Source organism: Patiria miniata, unplaced genomic scaffold (genome assembly GCF_015706575.1).
Source record: "Patiria miniata isolate m_02_andy unplaced genomic scaffold, ASM1570657v1 HiC_scaffold_10, whole genome shotgun sequence".
Taxonomy (NCBI): Eukaryota; Metazoa; Echinodermata; class Asteroidea; order Valvatida; family Asterinidae; genus Patiria; species Patiria miniata.
Window position 1 is genome coordinate 2,577,178 of NW_024037048.1, and position 20,123 is coordinate 2,597,300.

The 20,123-nt window shown below is 42.1% G+C and overlaps 1 protein-coding gene across 1 annotated transcript in view; it reads left to right on the forward strand.

Annotated features, from left to right (window-relative positions):
* LOC119735321 (DDRGK domain-containing protein 1-like) overlaps nt 1–20,123 on the forward strand; it is a 35,845-nt gene that overhangs the window by 2,548 nt on the left and 13,174 nt on the right. The window contains exon 2 of the mRNA XM_038209022.1: nt 13,773–13,945. Within this exon, the coding sequence (XP_038064950.1) occupies nt 13,819–13,945 (127 nt within the window). The 5' untranslated portion in view covers nt 13,773–13,818. The remainder of the gene's footprint in view (nt 1–13,772; nt 13,946–20,123) is intronic.

Consider the following 20,123-nt stretch of genomic DNA (forward strand, 5'->3'; position numbering starts at 1 on the left):
CAAAGTGACTTTTTCAGGCTAAAGCAGTCTTTTTTCTTCATATAAACTCATGTTAGTTGTAATTTTGAAAGCGCTTTCACCGAAAATGTGACTTTCCTACCTTTTTTTGCAGCCAGGTGCATGTTGCAGTTCTCACAACACGAGTGAAAGCCCTACATAATGAAAGCTTGATGCTGATTGGCTGCTAAAAAAATAAATAAGATGTTTATTTTTTTATCAGCCAATCAGCATCAAGCTTTCATTGCATCGAGCTTTCATGTTTGCCATCTTGGTTTAATTTGAGTCAGTTTTCTGGTTGTCACCGTCGTCTTTTACCCCTTAATTTCCCTCATAAATCAAAGCCCTGCACTCTTTCCACAAAATTAAACCTGCTGATATTCAAGAAGGTGTCACTGCCAATTGTTCAGATGTGTCAAGAAATATCAGAATGTCAATTTTGAGTGTCATTTAGTCAACTGTTTTGGTGAGTCTTTCCCTTCCTATATAGGAATGGGGTCCTAAAAGTAAGGATTACCATCCCAACTATAGTCGGAACCGTCCGGACGTGTCCCAACTGTAGTGCGACAGTTGGGTCGGCCCAACTGTAGTTAAGGCGCTCGCCGTGTGGCGTTGGATGAATCTGATGCTGTCATGAATCGGCAACATGAACAGCGGAGCTCAGAGCTGCTGGGAATGTTTAATAATTATATAGTTGTACCACAGCAAGTGGCCCCACTATAGATGGCCCCCACGTAGCTAATTTCAATGGTTCCAAGTAAAGTCAAACGTTTATCAGAGCTGTAGGGAATGTTTTAGTCGTACAGCAACGTTTAGTTTGGACCGTAATATAAAAAGATTGGAGTGGCCCAACTTCGATGGGCCCCACCCATAGCTAATTTCAATGGTCCCAAGTAAATGTCAGACGTAACAGAGCCGGGGAATGTTTTATAGTTGTACAGCAACGTAAACTATAGTTCGGACCGCAAAATGAAAAGATTATAGTGGCCCAACTATAGATGGGCCCCACCCATAGCTAATTTCAATATTTGGGACGGTCCCAACTATAGTTGGGCCAGCCCAACTGCAGAACTACAGTTGGGACCGTCCCAACTATAGTTGGGACGATCCCAGCTATAGTTGGGACCAATACCATAGTTGGGGCGTAACACCGGTACTTTTATTTTTGCTTTAGAAGCATACTCACCCTCTTTATAGGCTAATCAGAAAGTGCTGTCTTTTTCAGATGTCTATTTTTCATAAAATTTCCAGATTCATTTGCACACGTTTGCATATCAAAAGTTCAACATGAAATTTCACGAATCTTAGACATGTGAAAAAGGCAGCACTTTCTTATCATTAGCCTGTAAAGAGGGTGAGTATGCTTCTACAGCAAAAATAAACTACAAACTAAGCCTAAATGTGAAAATCAAAATTTGACAAAGTTCGACATGTTTTTGTACATGGTGGAAGTGTGGCCTTTATTTACGGAGGTAGTCCAGTAAATTGGCCACATTTATGGGGCTACTCATTGGAGAAAATTTGACCTTTGGAAAGAATGTTGCATCCTCACGCCACTTTTTTCATCATGTTATCTCAGTGAACATGATGAAGGTCAGTCATTGCAAAAATGTTGAAAAGACATCAATCTGGGACTAAGATAGCCCATGGAGGAAGGAACACAAACCTAGCTGGAGTTACCTCAGTCCCATAAATGTGACTGAAATACTGGACTACCTCCGTATTATCAGTCACGCATTGTGCATATGGTCTGTGCATGGATAGTCCCGTTGCTAGGGGAGCCGAAAATCAATTTAAGATTGGAATTATTTTGTCACTTGAAAATCACCCCAGCTATTAATTAGTATGACTGCTAAATAGCAAAAAAACGTTGAATTCGGTACCTTCAGAGGTCTAGTTATCCAAAAATCATGGTAATTCGACGTGGAATTCCGACGGTTTTGAAAAAGCATGGCGTCTCTGATATTTACCAGACTGTTTCCCGGCCCTCTTAAAATAGTCACAAGGCCAATGGGGTCAGGGAACCAGACTGGAGCTTTAATCATCCACTGAGTGTGCGTCAACTTTGGCAATGTGCACTGCGGCTGTTGCCTGTCATTCCAAAATCTTTGGAGCTCACTGAAGTACCCGGATGCACTACGTGGCCGCGGGTGAAGAGCGCACATAAGCCTCACGCAGAGAGCTCCAAAGATTTTGGAATGACAGGCAACAGCCGCGGTGCACATTGCCAAAGTTGACACACGCTCAGTGGATGAAACATTTCCAATTTTGGTAGAGGGAATAGCTTGAAATTTCCAGCTTTCTAGACTCATGACATGGGGAGATTCGCCAGGAAAGCTGGAACTACTAACCATACTTAGAATGCGGATTTCAAACCATGGTCGGTGATGGTCACTTTTTTGCCGATATTTTCCATTTCCATTAAAATTACAAGCAAAAACTCACCTACGGTGCAACATCCTACAAATCCTTTATGCAACAAAGGATCCTCTCAAAATGAAAATTCAATCAAGCTGAACCCTAAAAAAAGAGTGCAACTACTGATGTTAACAACCATTTAATTTGTCGCGTCATTTGATTTGTGTGCAGACAAATGGCAGATGTATAGTCCGCTATTATTATTATTATTATTAATATTGGTTTATTAAGAATTCAAACCTCACAGCCCTAGAGCTGAATCACGTTTAAAATACATAACAATTCACAAAAATTAAAGCTATGCAGCAGTTCATTAATAAAAAAAAAAGGAAAAAAGATAGTGATTACAGAAGACAAAAAAGACATTAAAAATATAAATTAGAAATATAAACATATGTACAAAATTGATTACACTGTATGTACAATATGCAAACTGCAAAAACGCAAGGAGGCCAGCTCCACTAAAAAAACTGCACTGCTTGCTATGGAAAAATTAAATGCATGTACAGCGTATTGAGAAGTGTAGTCAAGGATGGGATTGGGCTGTTTTTGTACCTATTGGTTCTATACTTGATTGAGCACAGTTTGTTTGTATTTCTGAGATTATTATTTCTGTTGGGTGGGAGCCAGTCTCTGTAGTTGTTTAAAGTGATCAGTGATTGACCAAATTTAACAAAAAGCTATTCAAGTCTGACAGAAACAGGTGACAAACCAAACTGGGAATAAATTTCACTGAAAGACCGTACTACAAAAGTCCTTTGTTAAGATAATGCTGAGGGCCTTTCGCTGTAATTTCTCCAGACATTCCATTTGAGATTTGCTAAGACTTGAGAACCAAACTGGGCAGGCATATTCAATTGTAGGCCTAACATACATGGTATATCATTAACTAGTCTTTAACAGGAGTACAACACCGCTTGAGTTGACGAAGAAAAAAGCTTGCGGTTAAAATATTTGCACATCTGATCAATCTGGGTGTCCCATTTAAGGTTACTTTGAACATGTACTCCTGGGAGTTTCAGACAGCCACTTTTATTAATTGATGAACCATCAATGTTAAAGGTAGGTGCTACAAGTGGAGAACACTTAAAACAAATATTGATAGACTGACACTTTGATGGTTAAGTCTCATATTGTTAATTGTAGTCCATTGTTGGAGACAATCTAACTCATTTTGCATGGTAGTAGTTTGATCAGGGTTCTTAAAGGTTTGGCTAAATGTCATATCGTCAACATATTTTATAATACGAAACCTCAGGCGAGTTGGTGACAAAATCAATTATCATAACTAAGGAAGCGATTGGTCCAATTTTCTTGCCTTGTGGGACACCTGCATCAATAGTTTCCCAATTAGATTAAAAAACCCATAAAAGCGGTCTGACTGTAAACAAGATGACAAAAAATTGGTAATCCATGGCACAATAGAGGATCTGACACCAAGTTGAATGAACTTTTGAATTACTATCTGATGATCCACTCTATCAAAAGCTTAACTGAAATCCGTAGCAAGTAAGACTGCAGAATTATGTGGGTTATCGGTGGCATTATAAATGGTATTTAATAGCTTGACTAAACAATGAGATGTTGATGAACCTATAAGTGAACCAAATTGTTGTTTGTCTAAAGAAGTTCTAATGTCTTTCATTATCCAGTCTGCAACAAAATCTTCAAGCAAAAAGTTTTAGCAAAAATACAAGTAAGTGCTATCGGACGTAAGTTATCCATCCTATGGGGATTGGTCTTTGGTACAGGGACAACAAACGCCATTTTCAAGATATCAGGTACTATTCCCTCCTGTTCAAAGGAATGCGATGCTTGACTCACTGACGTCACCTGGCGAACTGGGTGGATCATAGTCAGCGTCAGCTGACGAAAAGGAGGCAGTCATGACGTAGGCCCTCTCTGGATCTTACAGCCTCTCACATTCAAATCCTATCCACACCTTCGCGCAGTGAACCCTGTTAACCTAAGCTTTGTGGCTAAGGGACAGACGTAGAAGGGTGCTCTCGTCTCCCCTGTCCAAAGGAGGCAGAGTTCAACTACATACCACCACCCTTGTGGAAACCCAGGGGCAACCGATCTTCTATGCACACAAGGACTAGCACCAGGGTTAAAGCCCCTGCTCCACATAGTGTCAACACCCATAGCCGCAGGAACCCTGCATCGATGACAAGTGGCACTCAAAGCCCCTCTGGGGAAGGTGCTTCTCCGAAGAGGCCGAAAGCTGTGATGCCGAAGAGGGACCTGTGCAAGTCCTTTCGAATTGCAACCTGGAACGTCTTAACCTTTAATAGGAATGGATACCAAACAGCAATTATCCATCAAATACAATTGTACAACATCTCCATACTAGGTGTCACCGAAGCCAGACTAGCCGATAGCGGCCTTTATCAATCCGAAGAGGCCACACTCATACACTCCTGTGGTACTACAAAGACCAATGGTGTTGCTCTCTTTGTGCGTCCACCTTTCAACAAGGCTATCACCAAATGGCCGGCAATCTCTGACCGCCTACATTATGTGAGACTACAACATCGCCACGGTCAGCTCTCCATCGTTGAAGCTTATGCACCAACAAATGTATCTGATGACCACGCCAAGAATCAATTCTATGACCAACTTACTGCGGTTGCCGAGGATGTTTCTCCCCCCCCCCCCCACGATGAGTTCGTTGTGCTTGGTGACATGAACGTCACCAGATGTTGCTCAAGGAAAGGTTTCAAATCCATCCTAGGCCCTTCAACTCAGGTCCTATCAATGACAACTCAGTGAGACTCCTCTCCTACTGCGCCTCACAAAACATCTCCATAACTGGCAGTTGGTTCCGGCGCCGCAACATCCACAGAATGACCTGGATCTCCAATGATGGTCACACACGAAAAAAACTCAACCACATTCTTGTCAAGAACTGGAACATAGTAAAATCTTACAGGGTCTATAGAGGAGCTGAATCCCCAACAAATACAGATCATCACCTGCTAATTGCAAAACTAGCAATCACCCCGCGCTTCCACTCCAAGAACAAGCTATCAAGGACAAAATCCTGGCATCAAAATACTCAGTCACAATCCGTAATAGGTTCCAAGCCCTAGGCTGCCTGGTCTTGCATTAGTTCAACCATCCGTGAAACAGCCGACGATATCACTGGGAAGGAAAACGTCTCAAACGACGTCCTTGGCTCACTGAGGAAACCCTCCAAGTTCTAGACGAAAAATCAAAAGTCAGACTGAACCACCAACACGTAGAACATAGATGCCGGCAAGAAGTCTTCCGAGCCAAGGCTACGCAGGATAGGGAATTTTACCTGGAGAACCTTAAAGCATCTTAAAGCATCGACAACTGCAACTTCACCCACCAAAACCTCAAATCTGCCTACAAAGTCATCCAAGAGCTTCGCTCAGAATCTGATAGGAATACGAGCCTGACCATCAACAAAACCAATGGTTCGCCCTGCTAATCAGACGAGTCTCTAGGCAGATGGAGGGAGCACTTGAAACTGCCCTTAACGACCCACCGGCTCCACTGTGTCCAGCCCTGGACATCCCCGTAGCGCCTGTAACAGACCTGGCAGCTCCCGAGGATGCCCGGGCCACCCTTGAAGAGGTGAAATCAGCCGTCAAAAGGCTGAAGAATGGCAGAGCAGCTGGTCCTGACCACATCCCTCCTGAGCTCTAGAAGTGCGCTATGGACCCGATTCGCGCTGTCTTCCATAAGCTCTTCCTACATGTACATGTATGGCGATAAAAAAAAACCCTGCAAAGTGGAAAGAAGGCATCATAGTTGCACTCTAGCTGTCAATCACAAGCTTTTTCCTGGAGGAAGACTGCTTAGTGACAGGTGTAGCGTGAATTTAGGACTCTGTGAAATACAGACTCCTTTTGTATTTGGCATGCCTAAGTATGATTATTTGGAGAGGGAGCAGTCATGTGAGGGGGTTTTACCAATAATAGGTTAAAGGAGTCCTATTTTCATAGGGGTCCGATTTTTATATGACACAGATCCCAGGCGCGACGCGAAGCTGGATGGGAATCGCAACGCGATCGCAGGCAAGCCCTTTCCAGGGCATGCAAAGGTAAGCGCCGCCTCCGATGGAGGAACGTACAGTATGGGTGAATTCAGATGCATGTCTTTGGAACGCATGGAGACAGAATTATGCGACCGATAAACTTCACTATTTGAAACGAACCAAGCTGTATTTGAAGCTGAGAGAACTTTTATTTTGGCCCCTCAAGAAGTTATCTCGGAAACAGGGTGCGTCACATGTACTGTCTGGTCGTCACATGGCTTGCCCAAGCGAGCTATTTCTCATCTTGGGGAATTCCCTTGTAGATGAGCACGTGCTTATTGAATGACCACATTGTCCTTTGATTGTCAAGTTTTTTAAAAGGTTTACGCACAAAAAATAAACAAGTGGTCTGTTTCTGCAAGTACCTGGTAAGCCAAACTACTTACTTGTTGGCTTTTCCGCAAAAAAGCGGAAAAGCCTTTCTTTTTGTTCTCATTTTTTTTTTCTTCTTCTTCTTCTTCTTCTTCTTCTTCTTATTCTTTTTGTCGCCTAAATCCCATAGACTTTGTACACGTTTTTTCTCAGTGCCACTTTTGGTATTAATCTTCGTCATACATCATTCAAATTAAGCATAGTCATAGTCATTATAGCAGAGATGTGCCCCGAAGAATGACGTCATGGTGACGTCATTGACTAATTTATTATAGATTTTTGAATATTTAATATTTCCCATAGACTTTGTACACAAAAATTAAGAAAAAATTGTCGATTTTCAAAGGGCATTTTTGACTGTTTGCCAGTAATTCATTTAGATCACTCTTTGTCCAAGCAAAGACCCTAATTCAAACAACATTGTGTAATGATGACGTCATGATGACGTCATCAGGTGTTTATTTATAGGCAATTAAATTGTGACACTTTTAATATTTAAAAATGCATAAGAAATCAACCGTACGCGTCCGCAGCATTCTGTTGCCGGCAAGTGGTAGAGTAGGTTAAGGTCTTCATTTCATTCAGTGTGCGTGCAATCACGTGACCCTTGCTTCCGGTCGAAAAAAGCCCAAACCGGAAGTGGCTTATTATTTGAAAGTGGTAATAGATATGAACTTGCTTTCAACGGTGTTAGTCTTTTGGCCGATAGTATTCTTCAAATCATCTACCGATGACGTCATGCAATCTTCGAGCGCCCTCTAGCGACAGGTTGAAAATTAGCAAAAATGTATTTTGAATAGATGTCTGTGGCGAAGTTTGTCGGAATCGCCTAAATATTGGTGTATATGATGACCTTGACCCACTTAAGACGTGTGCGAAGTTTTAGGCGAATGACGTCATTAGACCGGAAGTTATAATGAAAAGACCCTTTTTCAATTGAAAATTCCTGAAAACTCAACCATGGCAGTTTTTATATTTGTTTTTACTTTAATTGTCGATTAAAGGGTAGGTCTAAAACATTTCAAAGTTTCGAGGTGATAAGCGAACTCGAACATACCCTGCGCACGCTTAAAACTTCACGTTGACAATACCTCTGCTTCAAAACATGCACAGGGCAGGACATCCACAATGTACATGTACATGCACGTACGTTGTACATAGGCACATACATCGTATGTCAGTCAGCATGCAGCGCACGTGTTGCTGAGGTCGAATCCTGTCCACGGTGACCGTTTTAGCCGATTTTCGGCTAACTTTGACAAATTTTATGTTCATGCATGCGCATAGACAGGGACGTATTATAGCCCTTTTGGCATTAATCTTTGTCAGATATCATTGAAAGTTGGCATAAGCATAGTCCCTATAGCCGAGATGTGTCCCGAAGAGTGACGTCATGGTGACGTCATCAAGTGATTTATTATGGATTTATGAATAATTAATTTTTCTCATAGACTTTGTACACAGCTTTCTCCACAAGTCTTTTCCTATACAACACTGATATATCTTACTGAGTAGTTCTGAACTTTGGCCGAGAATTACTATGAGAAGGAAAAAGAAATCGTGTTTTTTTACGTATGCCATTTGATTGAAAATATTCCAAAGAGTCAGAATATCAAGTAATATTTTATAAAAATGTTTCAGTTTAAAGGCAAATCACGTTTTTAAAGGTGCAGTTTTTCTGCTGTGGGATTTTTAACCCATTGACTTTGTACACGTTTTCAAGCCACCATTTTGATAATTTGGCGATCTGGAATCGTCATCGAAGTTACAGCCAAGGAAGACCCTCATACAAAAATTATGCCAAGACTATGACGTCACGATGACGTCATCACCTAATTTTTTATTGATTTTTGAAAATTTACGTGCATATTGTGAAGTCTTATATCTACAGAAATGTAAGTCCGATTGGGTTGAAACTTGGTATGTGGCTATACCAGGATGTGTTATAGATTAAAAATGAGGTGACGTCATGATGACGTCATCCTGAGATTTTATATGAATATTTGATTTTTTTGGACCTTTTAGCCATATCTCCCGAACGCAACATGCAAAATGCAAAATCCTTTTTTGCATTAGGTCTGTTAGGTAATAGGTATTCACACAAAACTTGAAAAATGTGTGACGTCATCATGACGTCATCAAAATGCGATTTTTCAAAACTCATATAAGGAAAGGTCCAATTGTCATGAAACTTGGTGGGTAGGTAGATAATAGTACTAGTATGCAAAGTCCGAAGTGACGTCACGATGATTTCATCAAAAATTCCCAAAAAATTGTCGATTTTCAAAGTGCATTTTCGACTCTTTGCCAGTAATTCATTTAGATCACTCTTTGTCCAAGAAAAGACCATGTACACACCCACATACATCATATTGCCGATTTCAAATCCTGTCCACAGTGACCGTTTTAGCTGATTTTCGGCTAACTTTGACAGATTTTATGTTCATACATATTCAGGGCATATTATTGATTAAAAAAAATCATAATGCGGAAAAGCCCTATGTTCTGTTGCAAACAGACATAGACCTCTAGTTATACATTTACCTTTCTGTTTGTGTGTGTGCGAGAAGCAGTTTACGCATTGCTGTCATTAGTATTATGACAGTTTGGCTTCTGCTGTTTCAACGATTTTCCTTGTCAGCGCCACCCACTCCTCCTTTGTCATTAGCCGTAGCTGCTCCAGGTTGCCGGCATTGTGGAGGCGCCAGTGTTGTAGTCAAGACCAGGCAGTCCAAGACCAAGACCAACAGTCCGAGACCAAGACCAAGACCAGGCCGACAAAAGAAGTCCGAGACCAAGACCAAGACCGAGACCAGATTTATAAATAAACACATGTGAATCATCTTTGTATAAGTTATGTTATTAGGGGCCTATGCACAAAGAAAACAAACAAAAATAAAATAAAGAGTTGAATTAATCAATAAAGGAATATGAAATTTAATGAAGGGTCACATTACTGAACCAACTGCAACTTTAATAATAATAGCACTTCCACTTCCAATGTTAAATCGAGTTAAATTAAATTGGGTCGAAATGCACATAAAAACAAATCCATATTGAAAATCAATCATGAAACACAGATTTGTGTTGTTTGGACAGTTTTGGACACTAATTTTGCCTTATTATAGACTTTTAAAGAAATTGAAACAAACATGTCATAGACATTAGACAATAACAATAACAACCATGCAAGGAAAAAAACCTAGCTAGGCCTACATCGGGTGATGAGCCGCACATGCTTGATGAAGGTACTCCTATAGATGAAGAACCCCACAAAATTGTTTTCAGCACAAAACACTAATTAAGTACAAAAACGTCCATCAAAATGCAGACATTTCCCATAGAACCGCTGCACAGTTTGCCCCCAAACTCCGTACTACACCTCATGACATACGTAATATGCACAGAACAAACATCGCTGGATTTTGTCGGTTTTTTGGCCAACATGATGAACAATATGCCCTTTCCGCACTGAGCCAACCTGAAACGTGCACGCATATGATCCAGCGATGATTTTCAGTTCGCTCGGAGCGCGCCGCGGGGGGTACGGTACAAGCGAAATGATAGTATGCGCATGGGTACAAGTGCAAGTACCGTACCCCCCGCGGCGCGCTCCGAGCGAACCGAAAAATCAGCTGCTTACTCTCCTCGAGACCATGACCAGTCTCGACCGCTACAACACTGGGAGGCGCTTGCCCACTGTCTTCAGGTCATTGTTGAGGACGATTGGAAGTGTGGTACAAGGTCGTCCTCGCCAACCTTCCATGCCTGCTTCTGTGCCGAAGTACTCCTCGATGAATTTCTGAGCGGGTACATCTCTTGGTAGCCGCAGGACATGGCCGAAGAGTCGCCAGCGTGCTTGAAGGGTCCTGATGCTGAGTGGACCACACTTGCAGCGATGATAGAGTGCCTTGTTGGAGATGCCATGTGGCCATCGCATGCCAATGATCTGTCGTAATTGGCTTTGGTGGAATGAGTCCAGTTGGTCGTTCTGTTTTTGAGTGAGGCCCCAGGTACCCATGTTTTAGAGAAGTACAGGGAGCACGAACGTGATGTAGAGGCGCAGACGGAGTTCCTCACTCTCCTGGTGACGCCGTATCCATAGTGTTCTCATCTTGTGGAATGCTACATTGGCTAGCTGCTTATGGTGGGCGACATCTTTGCCATCTCCCAACAGTGAGCCGAGCTTCTTTGTCATGCACCACTCCTCTCCTTCACGGTCTACCTGATGCTACATTGTAGTGTGCTAAGTTTTCGTGGGGTTGACGGTTAGAAACCATTGAAGCAGACTTCCTGGTGCGGTCTGCTCCACAGTGTCCAGATATTCTCGCGAGTAGCTCACGAAGTCTATGTCATCAGCATATGCTACATCAAGAGGAAGACCACCGTCTCCAGTGCTTTTCGTCTGCAGTTCTTCACGAAGGTCATGGAGAGTTGCTTCTAGGTAAACCTGAAACAGCACTGGAGACAGGCTGTCTCCCTGAGGTGTGCCGATGGTGGTGTCAAAGGGTTCACAGGTGCCCTTCTGCAGGCGGGACACAAGTGATGTTTCTGCTAAAAGAAGTTGAATAATGTGTAATTCCGACTCGTCGAGAAACGTCTTGTGCACTTATTGCTGATGACATTGTACCTGCGAGACTTTGCTGGACTTTGTTGCGATAACATGTTTGTATCTCTGGGTCGGCAAAGCAGTCAGTAGTATAGCGGGTGGTCTTTCTGCGAGTCCCTGTTGTCCTGCCCCAGCAGCTGAACAGTCGAGATGCATCAATGCATGTAACTACAAGCTGGTGGTCACTGTCTAAGGTGGTGCCAAAGTAGGAGCGTGAGTTTTGCAGGAGGGCTTTCTGCGGCTGGCGACACACGATGTAATCAATGACCTTGTAGATCTTCACAAGTCTGTTGGTCACATAATCGCGACGAGTGCCCTGCCACGTGGTTTGGTGACGAGCAGGATGAGCAAACGATGTGTTACAGGCGAACAATCCGTGTGTGTCAAGAAAGTGTGCCAGCGCAGTGCCATTTGTGTTCTGTCTGCCTCGTGTGTGTCTCCCCATGAATGACGTAGCACCTTGAGCACCAGTCCTGGTGGATACGTGCGCTTTATAAATACCCACTATTTTGAATGTCTCTTGGTTTTGACGTACGCCAAGTTTGGCATTAAAGTCTCCCGCTATGTAGAACATCGCACTGGATCTGTAAGATGACGTCACATCAGCTAGGTTGCAGAAGAACTGATCTTGTTCGTCTATGTTGGAATTGACATTTAGGCCCGTATGGGGTGCGTAGACATTGACAAGAGTCATGATTGACTCGCCTGACAGAGATATTTGAATGACAGCCACTCTGTCCGATACAGTCCAGTACCGTAAAATGCAGTTCTGCAGCCAGGGTGCAATGGCGAAACCCAGTCCGTTGTGATGTGATGTAGAGGGTAGGCATAATAGGCGATAGCCATTGAGAGTTTCGTCGAATCCATCAGGGCACTTGGTCTCTTGAAGGCAGCAAACTGCTATACCTTGGCTAGTCATATCAGCTGCTTGTTGTGCACGCTTGGTTGAAGCAGTGAGGCCACGGACATCGAATGTGGCAATGGTCAAGGATGAGGGGAAGCTCCCTGGGGAAAAATGTTGAAACGAAATAGACATGTGTGGAGTAGATTCCATGTGTGGGTGTCAGACCACACACTGAGGTGCATTTACTGTTAAACGGTAATTCACTGTTGTGTACTCAGCCGTACAAAGAACAACAATAGTTTTATTGTGACAAGCACTTCGGGTGGCTTCTTGGCGGCTGTGGCCGATTGACCGCTATTCATGCTATTAATTGGTGGTTGTTACTTTCCTTCTACAGGGTGTTGCTTTCCATTCCTGTGTCCATCGAGCAAACTAGTCGATGCAGTGTTGTATTAGTTTGATCCTGATATGAAGTATATACCCTCTAGGTGAGAAATATCTGGTCTTTCGTTGCAAAATGTTGGCGCGACCAGTGAATACCCTCCGTTCGCATGACACCTCAGCACATCCAGTCTTAACATGTTCATTGTGCGTTTGTATTTGGAGTATTGTGAAGATTGCTATTTAAATCTAAATACGTGACATTTTGATCATGCTGTAATTTGTTGATGATTTTAACGCCATATCGCAGATATCGGGGGGGGGGGGGGGGGGGGGAAATATCGACTACGACAAAAATTCAGTATCGCCAGTGCTAGTTTGGCAACAAGAACCAACTGCTGGTATTGTACACAACTCAGTTGGCTCAACAAAGGCACAGTTGTACACACCCTGAATTGCACTGAAAATACATGTACCTCTGTTTACCTGGTTCAGCTTGATCGTATTCTCATTTTGAGTGGATCCTTTGCTGTATAAATGATTGATCTCTTTTGTTTGGTGAGTGTTTACTTGTACGTTGAATGAAATGGAAAATATCGGCCCTAAAATTGAAATCCACTAGCTAAGTCAGGTAAATCGTCCCAGCTCTACTGACAAATCTCAAATGTTATGAGCCTGGAACTGGATTTTCCAAGCTATGCTAGCCCCTTGAAATCATTCCTCTATATTGTGAGCCACACAGTGGTCATATCCTATATATGGGGAGAAGTGTTTCAAGACGTTTTTTGGAGAGGGGTCAGGGGCACTTATAGTATACTCGGGTTTTTCTGGAGAAACTTGGGATTTTTTAAGAAGAAGTACATGTGTATGTGTACATGTAGGTGGGTCTGACTGGGTCCAGTAACATGAATGTGGATTTTTGTCCACTATTGGAACAGGGCCCTACACTTCAATATAGTCTAAACATGTTCATAGGTAACACTTTCTAGAAATTCTGATTTATGTTGCAAGGTCAGGCTCATAAATGTACTGGACTAATGTCATGAATGTTATCACTCTTGGCTCCGCTGGCCATATATCTGCAGGTGACCTATTGACTAACGTGAACATCGGGCATTTTGGCAAGAAGAAATGGACGGAAGTGACAGAAATGTGTACCTTTCATCGGCGAAGACAGATTTTCTGGTACCAGCAATTCTTGTTGCCTTTGCAGTGATCATTGCATCAATTATTTGCTTTGTTAGCAAGCTGAATCACAGTAAGTATGGTACATGTAAGACTAGCCCAGGTTGGACGAAGTCTTCATTGCATTACGACTGACGTCCAGGATGAGAATTCTCTATATAAGACCACCCAAAATTTGGACCAGATTTTTGTTAAGTTTTACCTCGTTACAGAAGCTTATTTCACGCCTACATTTTCTATGTGTCCTTCTCTATTGATCCAGGGGTTCAGAAATTCCATATATGATGCTGACCGACATTAAACAGGAAAATAAACTCTAAAGCAACGTTAAACTTGTACGTGTTTGTAGTCTCCTTTCATCAGTTTTATTCCCGAGTCGTACGTCATGTACGTGCGCACGAAAGCGCGTACGTTTAGTTTTGGTTGGAACAGTGACGTCACTCCAGCCAACCGACGTCACGAAAACGCTCAACCAATGACCAAAGCCGAAACATGTTTCTGGTAACTGGCGCGAAAAACACGCTCGGTCATTGGATTAGCGACCGCGCCTTCAAGTAAGTGCGCGTGCGTATGAGGGTGGTTATTAAGCAAATCGCGCGTGCGCCCTGCATATTCACGCTGCATAGTCTGGCTCCCAGACCAGACGTGATATGAGCGCCGAGAATAATTGTCAGGTCTAGGGAACCAGACTACACGTTGCACAGACGTATGTCATGTACGACTAGAATAGACTCGGCGGTGAGAAACTGATGAAAAGAGTCTACAAACACGTACAAGTTTAACGTTGCTTTAGAGTTTATTTTCCTGATTAAGGTCGGTCAGCATCGCATATGGAATTCCTGAACCCAGCGGCCCAATAGATAAGGACACATAGAATACTACAACGTAAAAATTGGCTTCTCCGACAAGGTAAAAATATTGAAAATATTGGTCATAAATTCCCCCCCCCCCGGTTTTGAGCACTTCATACCCTGGACTCCCTCCGTTACATAGGGAGGAAAGGGAGTCCACCTGGGCTAATGTAAGACCAGTGTCGTGTGTTTTGACTTCCTTTTGCTTTTAATGTTTGTTAGGCAATTTCATTTATTCTGGGCAATTGGGCAATCATGCTGTGCTTATATGCCATCAATTAGTCATGTAAGCATTGGCCAATTTTTCAAGTATTGCTTGGTCGCACAAGCATTGGACATGAATCACACAGGGACAGAGTTTGTGCCATCTACTGATTGCACAGTGCAGAACGTGCATCATCGACCAGTCGTGTAGCCCACAATCGGCCAATAATACAGGAATGGCTTTTCACCATCTGTTGATTGCACCATTGATAAATGATGCAAACCAATTTCTGCATGATCAGCGTATCACAGAAACCCATCCTGCTTGATCAACTAATGGCACAGGTTGTATGCTGAGCAGTCGCATGAACCAATGTTTGTGGGATCGATAGATACTCGCATAATGCATACAGGTGCAAATGATGGATCAAGTTTAAGGGCAACACAATAGCCAAATTGCATGAATTGCGCAGATCCACTAATTGCACTAAACATGTCCAAAGCAACCATGGATCTTAAAAATAAAATGGTTTTAAAAAAGTGAGAATTTTGAATTTTTGGGGGGCAGCATGTTAAATATTACATGAAGTTTTGTAGCATCAATTATGTTTCAGAGGTTTTTTTTATATTAATTCAGTAACACTGAATGTACAAAAGGTTTACTCATGCATACTCCAGCAAAACAAAGGCATATCCCTTTAAGATGGCTGCTACGCATAAGGTCTATTAGTCAACTTTGTCCAGGTTTTGTTGGAGCAGGTCTCAACATATATATTATTTTATGCCATGTCTACATTCTAAATATATGTTGACCTCCTAAAAACCTGTACAATTTCATGTCAAATGTTCCACAGAAAGGGAAATAGCTCACTTTTGACACCATTTGAAGCATTGTTACATAATTTGTTCATATTTTCAGACCTTGGGCATGAAAATGCTGTGTTGTCAGGTGTAAATGCACGGTACATGTATTGATGCATGTAGACCACAGAATTTATGTACCAAACATGCTTTCTCAGTGTCCCAAGGCATCGGGGAAGTATAAACATGTACATGTAAGTGAACATGTAAAGTATCTATCCATACTGTACACGTGACACACGTATAAATGTCCCCTTGCCCAACCACTAGGTTCATGTACATGTACATGTAGTGACCAAAGGAGCAGTACCACAAGATTACCATAGAAAATTTTTGTATTGAAACTCCCAAACCAGATGTAGCCCGGGGCTGATCTGCCTTGACATCCAAGACTTTACCATATTACCGACAACTTGCAGGGGTGGCCAGTTCCAAGGTCAACGCCGTCTCTCCCAGAAACTTTGTGGGAACATCATTTGGCCCGTTCATTTGTGTACATGTACATTACATGTGGATCCACATGTGCCACACTCGCTTCTTGCAATGTCAGAATAATAAAAAACAAATCAAAATCAAATTGAGACTTTTCTAGGCTGTTTAAGACCCAACTTCATAATTACCAAAACAAGTTTGAAACTGGTCTTAATTATTTTGGATGTGACATGATGTGTGTCACACCCCTGAATGGGTGTGACACCAAAAAGCCCTCCACAGCGAAGGCTTTAAACTTGACTTACAATGTAAAGTACAAGATGCTTTCTACATGTGTGATCAGATGAGTATTGTGAAATCAGCGGAGTACCTCATATCTTGTACAGCGTACATCTACATGTATGTAATGTTTTGTGAATCTACATGTATTCATGCTTAGGTAAGTTGTTCATTATGCATTTTAATCTTGCATTCACCATCTGGGTCATTCTATAAATTTGGGGTCCACTTTTTTTCCCGTCCCTGTTACATCTGACATCTAAGATTGTATAATTCTGATGCACTCCTTAATACAGTCATCCTCCAAGAGTGATTATGAATAGCAAACTACCTACCCAACAAATAAACAATCATTTGAAGTCACTTTTAATGATGCTTGAATGGCAAATTACAAAGTACCAAGGTAACAGGGACGGGAAAAATGTCACACTTTGGACCCCAAATTTATAGAATGACCCATCTGCATTTTACATTAACTATAAACTCCTTAGTTGATGTACTGCAGCTTTTAAATGTATGAATATTTCAGTATTAAACACTCACAAATCGATTAGGGCCTACGTACATGTTGGTTTATGAAAGTATATAGCATCTTTGTTCGGCTTTTTAAAATCTTTTTTTACCCCTCAGCCGAGAGGCTTGAGGGGTATTGTCATCGCCTACGGCATCCGTCCGTCCGTCTGCTCTGACCATACCATACTTGTGGGGTGATGTTTCTTTCAGAACACATCACCCCACTTTTTTCAACAATATAAAAACATCACCCAAGAAAGGATCTTTAGAAAAAGGGATAAAAGGAACACAATGCTATCACCCCACAATTCCGTCTGGCTGGGATGTCTGTCTGTCTGGATGTCCGTTCTGACCATACCCCCCTTGTGGGGTGATGTTCCTTTCAGGACACATCACCCCACTTTTTTCACAATAGAAAAACATCACCCCAGAAGGGAATCTTTAGAAAAAGGGATAATGGGAACACAATGCTATCACCCCACAATTCCGTCTGGCTAGACCGTCCGTCCGTCCGTCCGGGCAGCTTAGTTTCTGGATGATAACTTGAGTTAGCAATGTTGTTTGGGATTGTAACTTTGGTAGGGGGTTGCCCTTAGAAGTAGGCAGGTTGGATTGGTTTTGAGGTCAAAAGGTAAAAGGTCAAGGTCACTGTGGTGAGTTAAGGTAAATGGTTTCCGGATGATAACTCGAGTTAGAAATGAGATTTTCGTGTCTAACTTTAGTAGGGGGTTGCCCTTGGGAGTAGGCAAGTTGGGATTGGTTTTGGGGTCAAACGGTCAAAGGTCACGGTCACTGTGGTGAGTTAAAGGTAAATGGTTTCCAGATGATAACTTGAGTTAGAACTGAGATTTTGCAGTCTAACTTTGGTAGGGGTTGCCCTTGGGTACAGGCAAGTTGGGATTGGTTTTGGGGTCAAAATGTCAAAGGTCAAGATCACCGTGGTGAGTTTAAGGGAAATGGTTTCCGGATGATAATTAAGTTGGAAATGAGATTTGGTGTCTAAGTTAGGTAGGGGGTTGCCCTTGGGTACAGGCAAGTTGGGATTGTTTTGGGGGTCAAAAGGTCAAAGGTCAAGGTTACTGTGGTGAGTTAAAGGTAAATGGTTTCCGGATGATAACTTGAGTTAGAAATGAATTTTGGTGTCTAACTTCGGTAGGTGGTTGCCCATCGGTTTCCGGATGACCTTGACTCTGGCTGAGGGGTTTCAACAGCAACGCTGTTATTTTTTTAAAATTACACTGTAGGGCTGTGCCTGAATATTCGATCGATTATTGAATATTCCAATATTTATTTTCGAATAAGAATATTCGGTGGTGAAATGCAATGAAATAAAAAGGTGGAAAAACTTTTTTTTATATATCAAAAGTGCATTCTCAAAGTTAAGTTTCCATTTTTTTGCCAAAAAAAACCCACAAAAGCAGCTGGTAAATATGCCTAGCAATAATGCTATACAGATATTACTTCTGCTTTGGGAGTGCTTGCGGTAACCCAGCCGACCCAATTTTTTGACGCCGGTCTGCAAGGCTGATCGCTGATGCAATTCCGACAAGTTAAAACAAAACATTTTGTCTTTCATGTCTTCACAAAACACTTCCCCAACACTTTTCTTATCAAACCTCTAGCACGTTATTTTCGAAAGAAAACCGCAGCTGTTTTCCCCGATGCGATCCTGGCAAGTTTCCCCTCGCGTTGGTGCTACATGCGTGCAGCAGTGGTAGACAGGTTAAGTAATGGCAAAAGGACCGGAAAAGTATGTGGCCTAGCGTAGCTGGTTCAAATTGACATCACAAAATGGCTTGCAAACATCGATGTTGAAGACCACTGCAAGCTCATTCAAAGTACTTGATTTCTCTGATCTGAGTGGGCCTATGTGTTTTCCATTTTCATGTACTTATTTTGAGGACGTACTGCTTGTACATGAAGCGATACATCACACTCAATACAGCGTAGCAAGTTCCCCAAAAGTTTTCCATCGCCTGTTCAATCATGTCAAATGCACGTGGTTAACTGCCCGCCACAGACAGATTTCCCACAACACTGGGGGAATCCCCGGCCTAGCTAGTACGCAATATGCTCACCACAGCACGTGGCGGTATTGTAGAAAACCTGTCATGAACGCCAACATTACATTAAAACACTTTGAAAACCTTGGCTCATTTACATTACAGACTCTGGGATTTTCCTAAAAGACTTCATTTTTAGGGGTAAATTTACAGGGTGAGAAAAAAAACCCCGAAACCCAAATGCCGGGACCATTGTTTTAGTGAAGTTCTGCATGTAGCACTTTCAAAATATAGGATATGAAAGCCCAATTCATAAGCTTTCTTTTAGTACAAGAATCATTCAAATCACTTATGTACTTTTCAAGTTACGGAGTTTTAAACACAACCACCGTTTTAAAGTTCTGTCCATGGATCACCAAAAAAAGGTGTTTGTCGCCTGATTAGTATGCTAATTGCACCCAATATTTACACAAATAAAATATACATAAACACTTCAAAAAACTAGTTGAGTGAAAATGCTTTCAGTGATAACAGCCGGAACATTGGGCTCTTGTCCTCCAAGTCGAGCAAAGTGCAAGAAAAGTGGACACACAACATACGGTACAGGATTTCAAACTCAAAAGAGCTGTTATTTATTTCGCCTAACAGACTCTGCGGTCAACTCACCGCACCGCTATATCAGAACTGCCCGCTTGGTGGGTTGCTGAAATGTCACCCCTAGTGTTTAGGGTTCACGGCTTATAATACATGTACATCCCCATGTGCAAACAAGGGATTACTCCTTTGCACGTGTCAAGCTGGGGTGTGTGTCTCCAAACTGTACCCACTCCCATTATTTGCATACATTTAAGTATGCATAAATAGTTCAAAGACCCGTATTTCATTGATTAAAGACATAAAATATCATAGGTATTGTTCTTGGAGTTTTTGGCTGTTGAGAAATGATATAAAACCATTTCTTCAAATCTCGGTGGCAAAAGGGAGAGTTATTACTATGAAAGTTTTTTATTATCTTCAACGCTGTGACTAGAAAATATGCCGTTTTGTACACTTCAAGAAGCTTCAACCTAAAGTTATCTTTGATACCTTTTGCGAGTTAAGGGTCGGA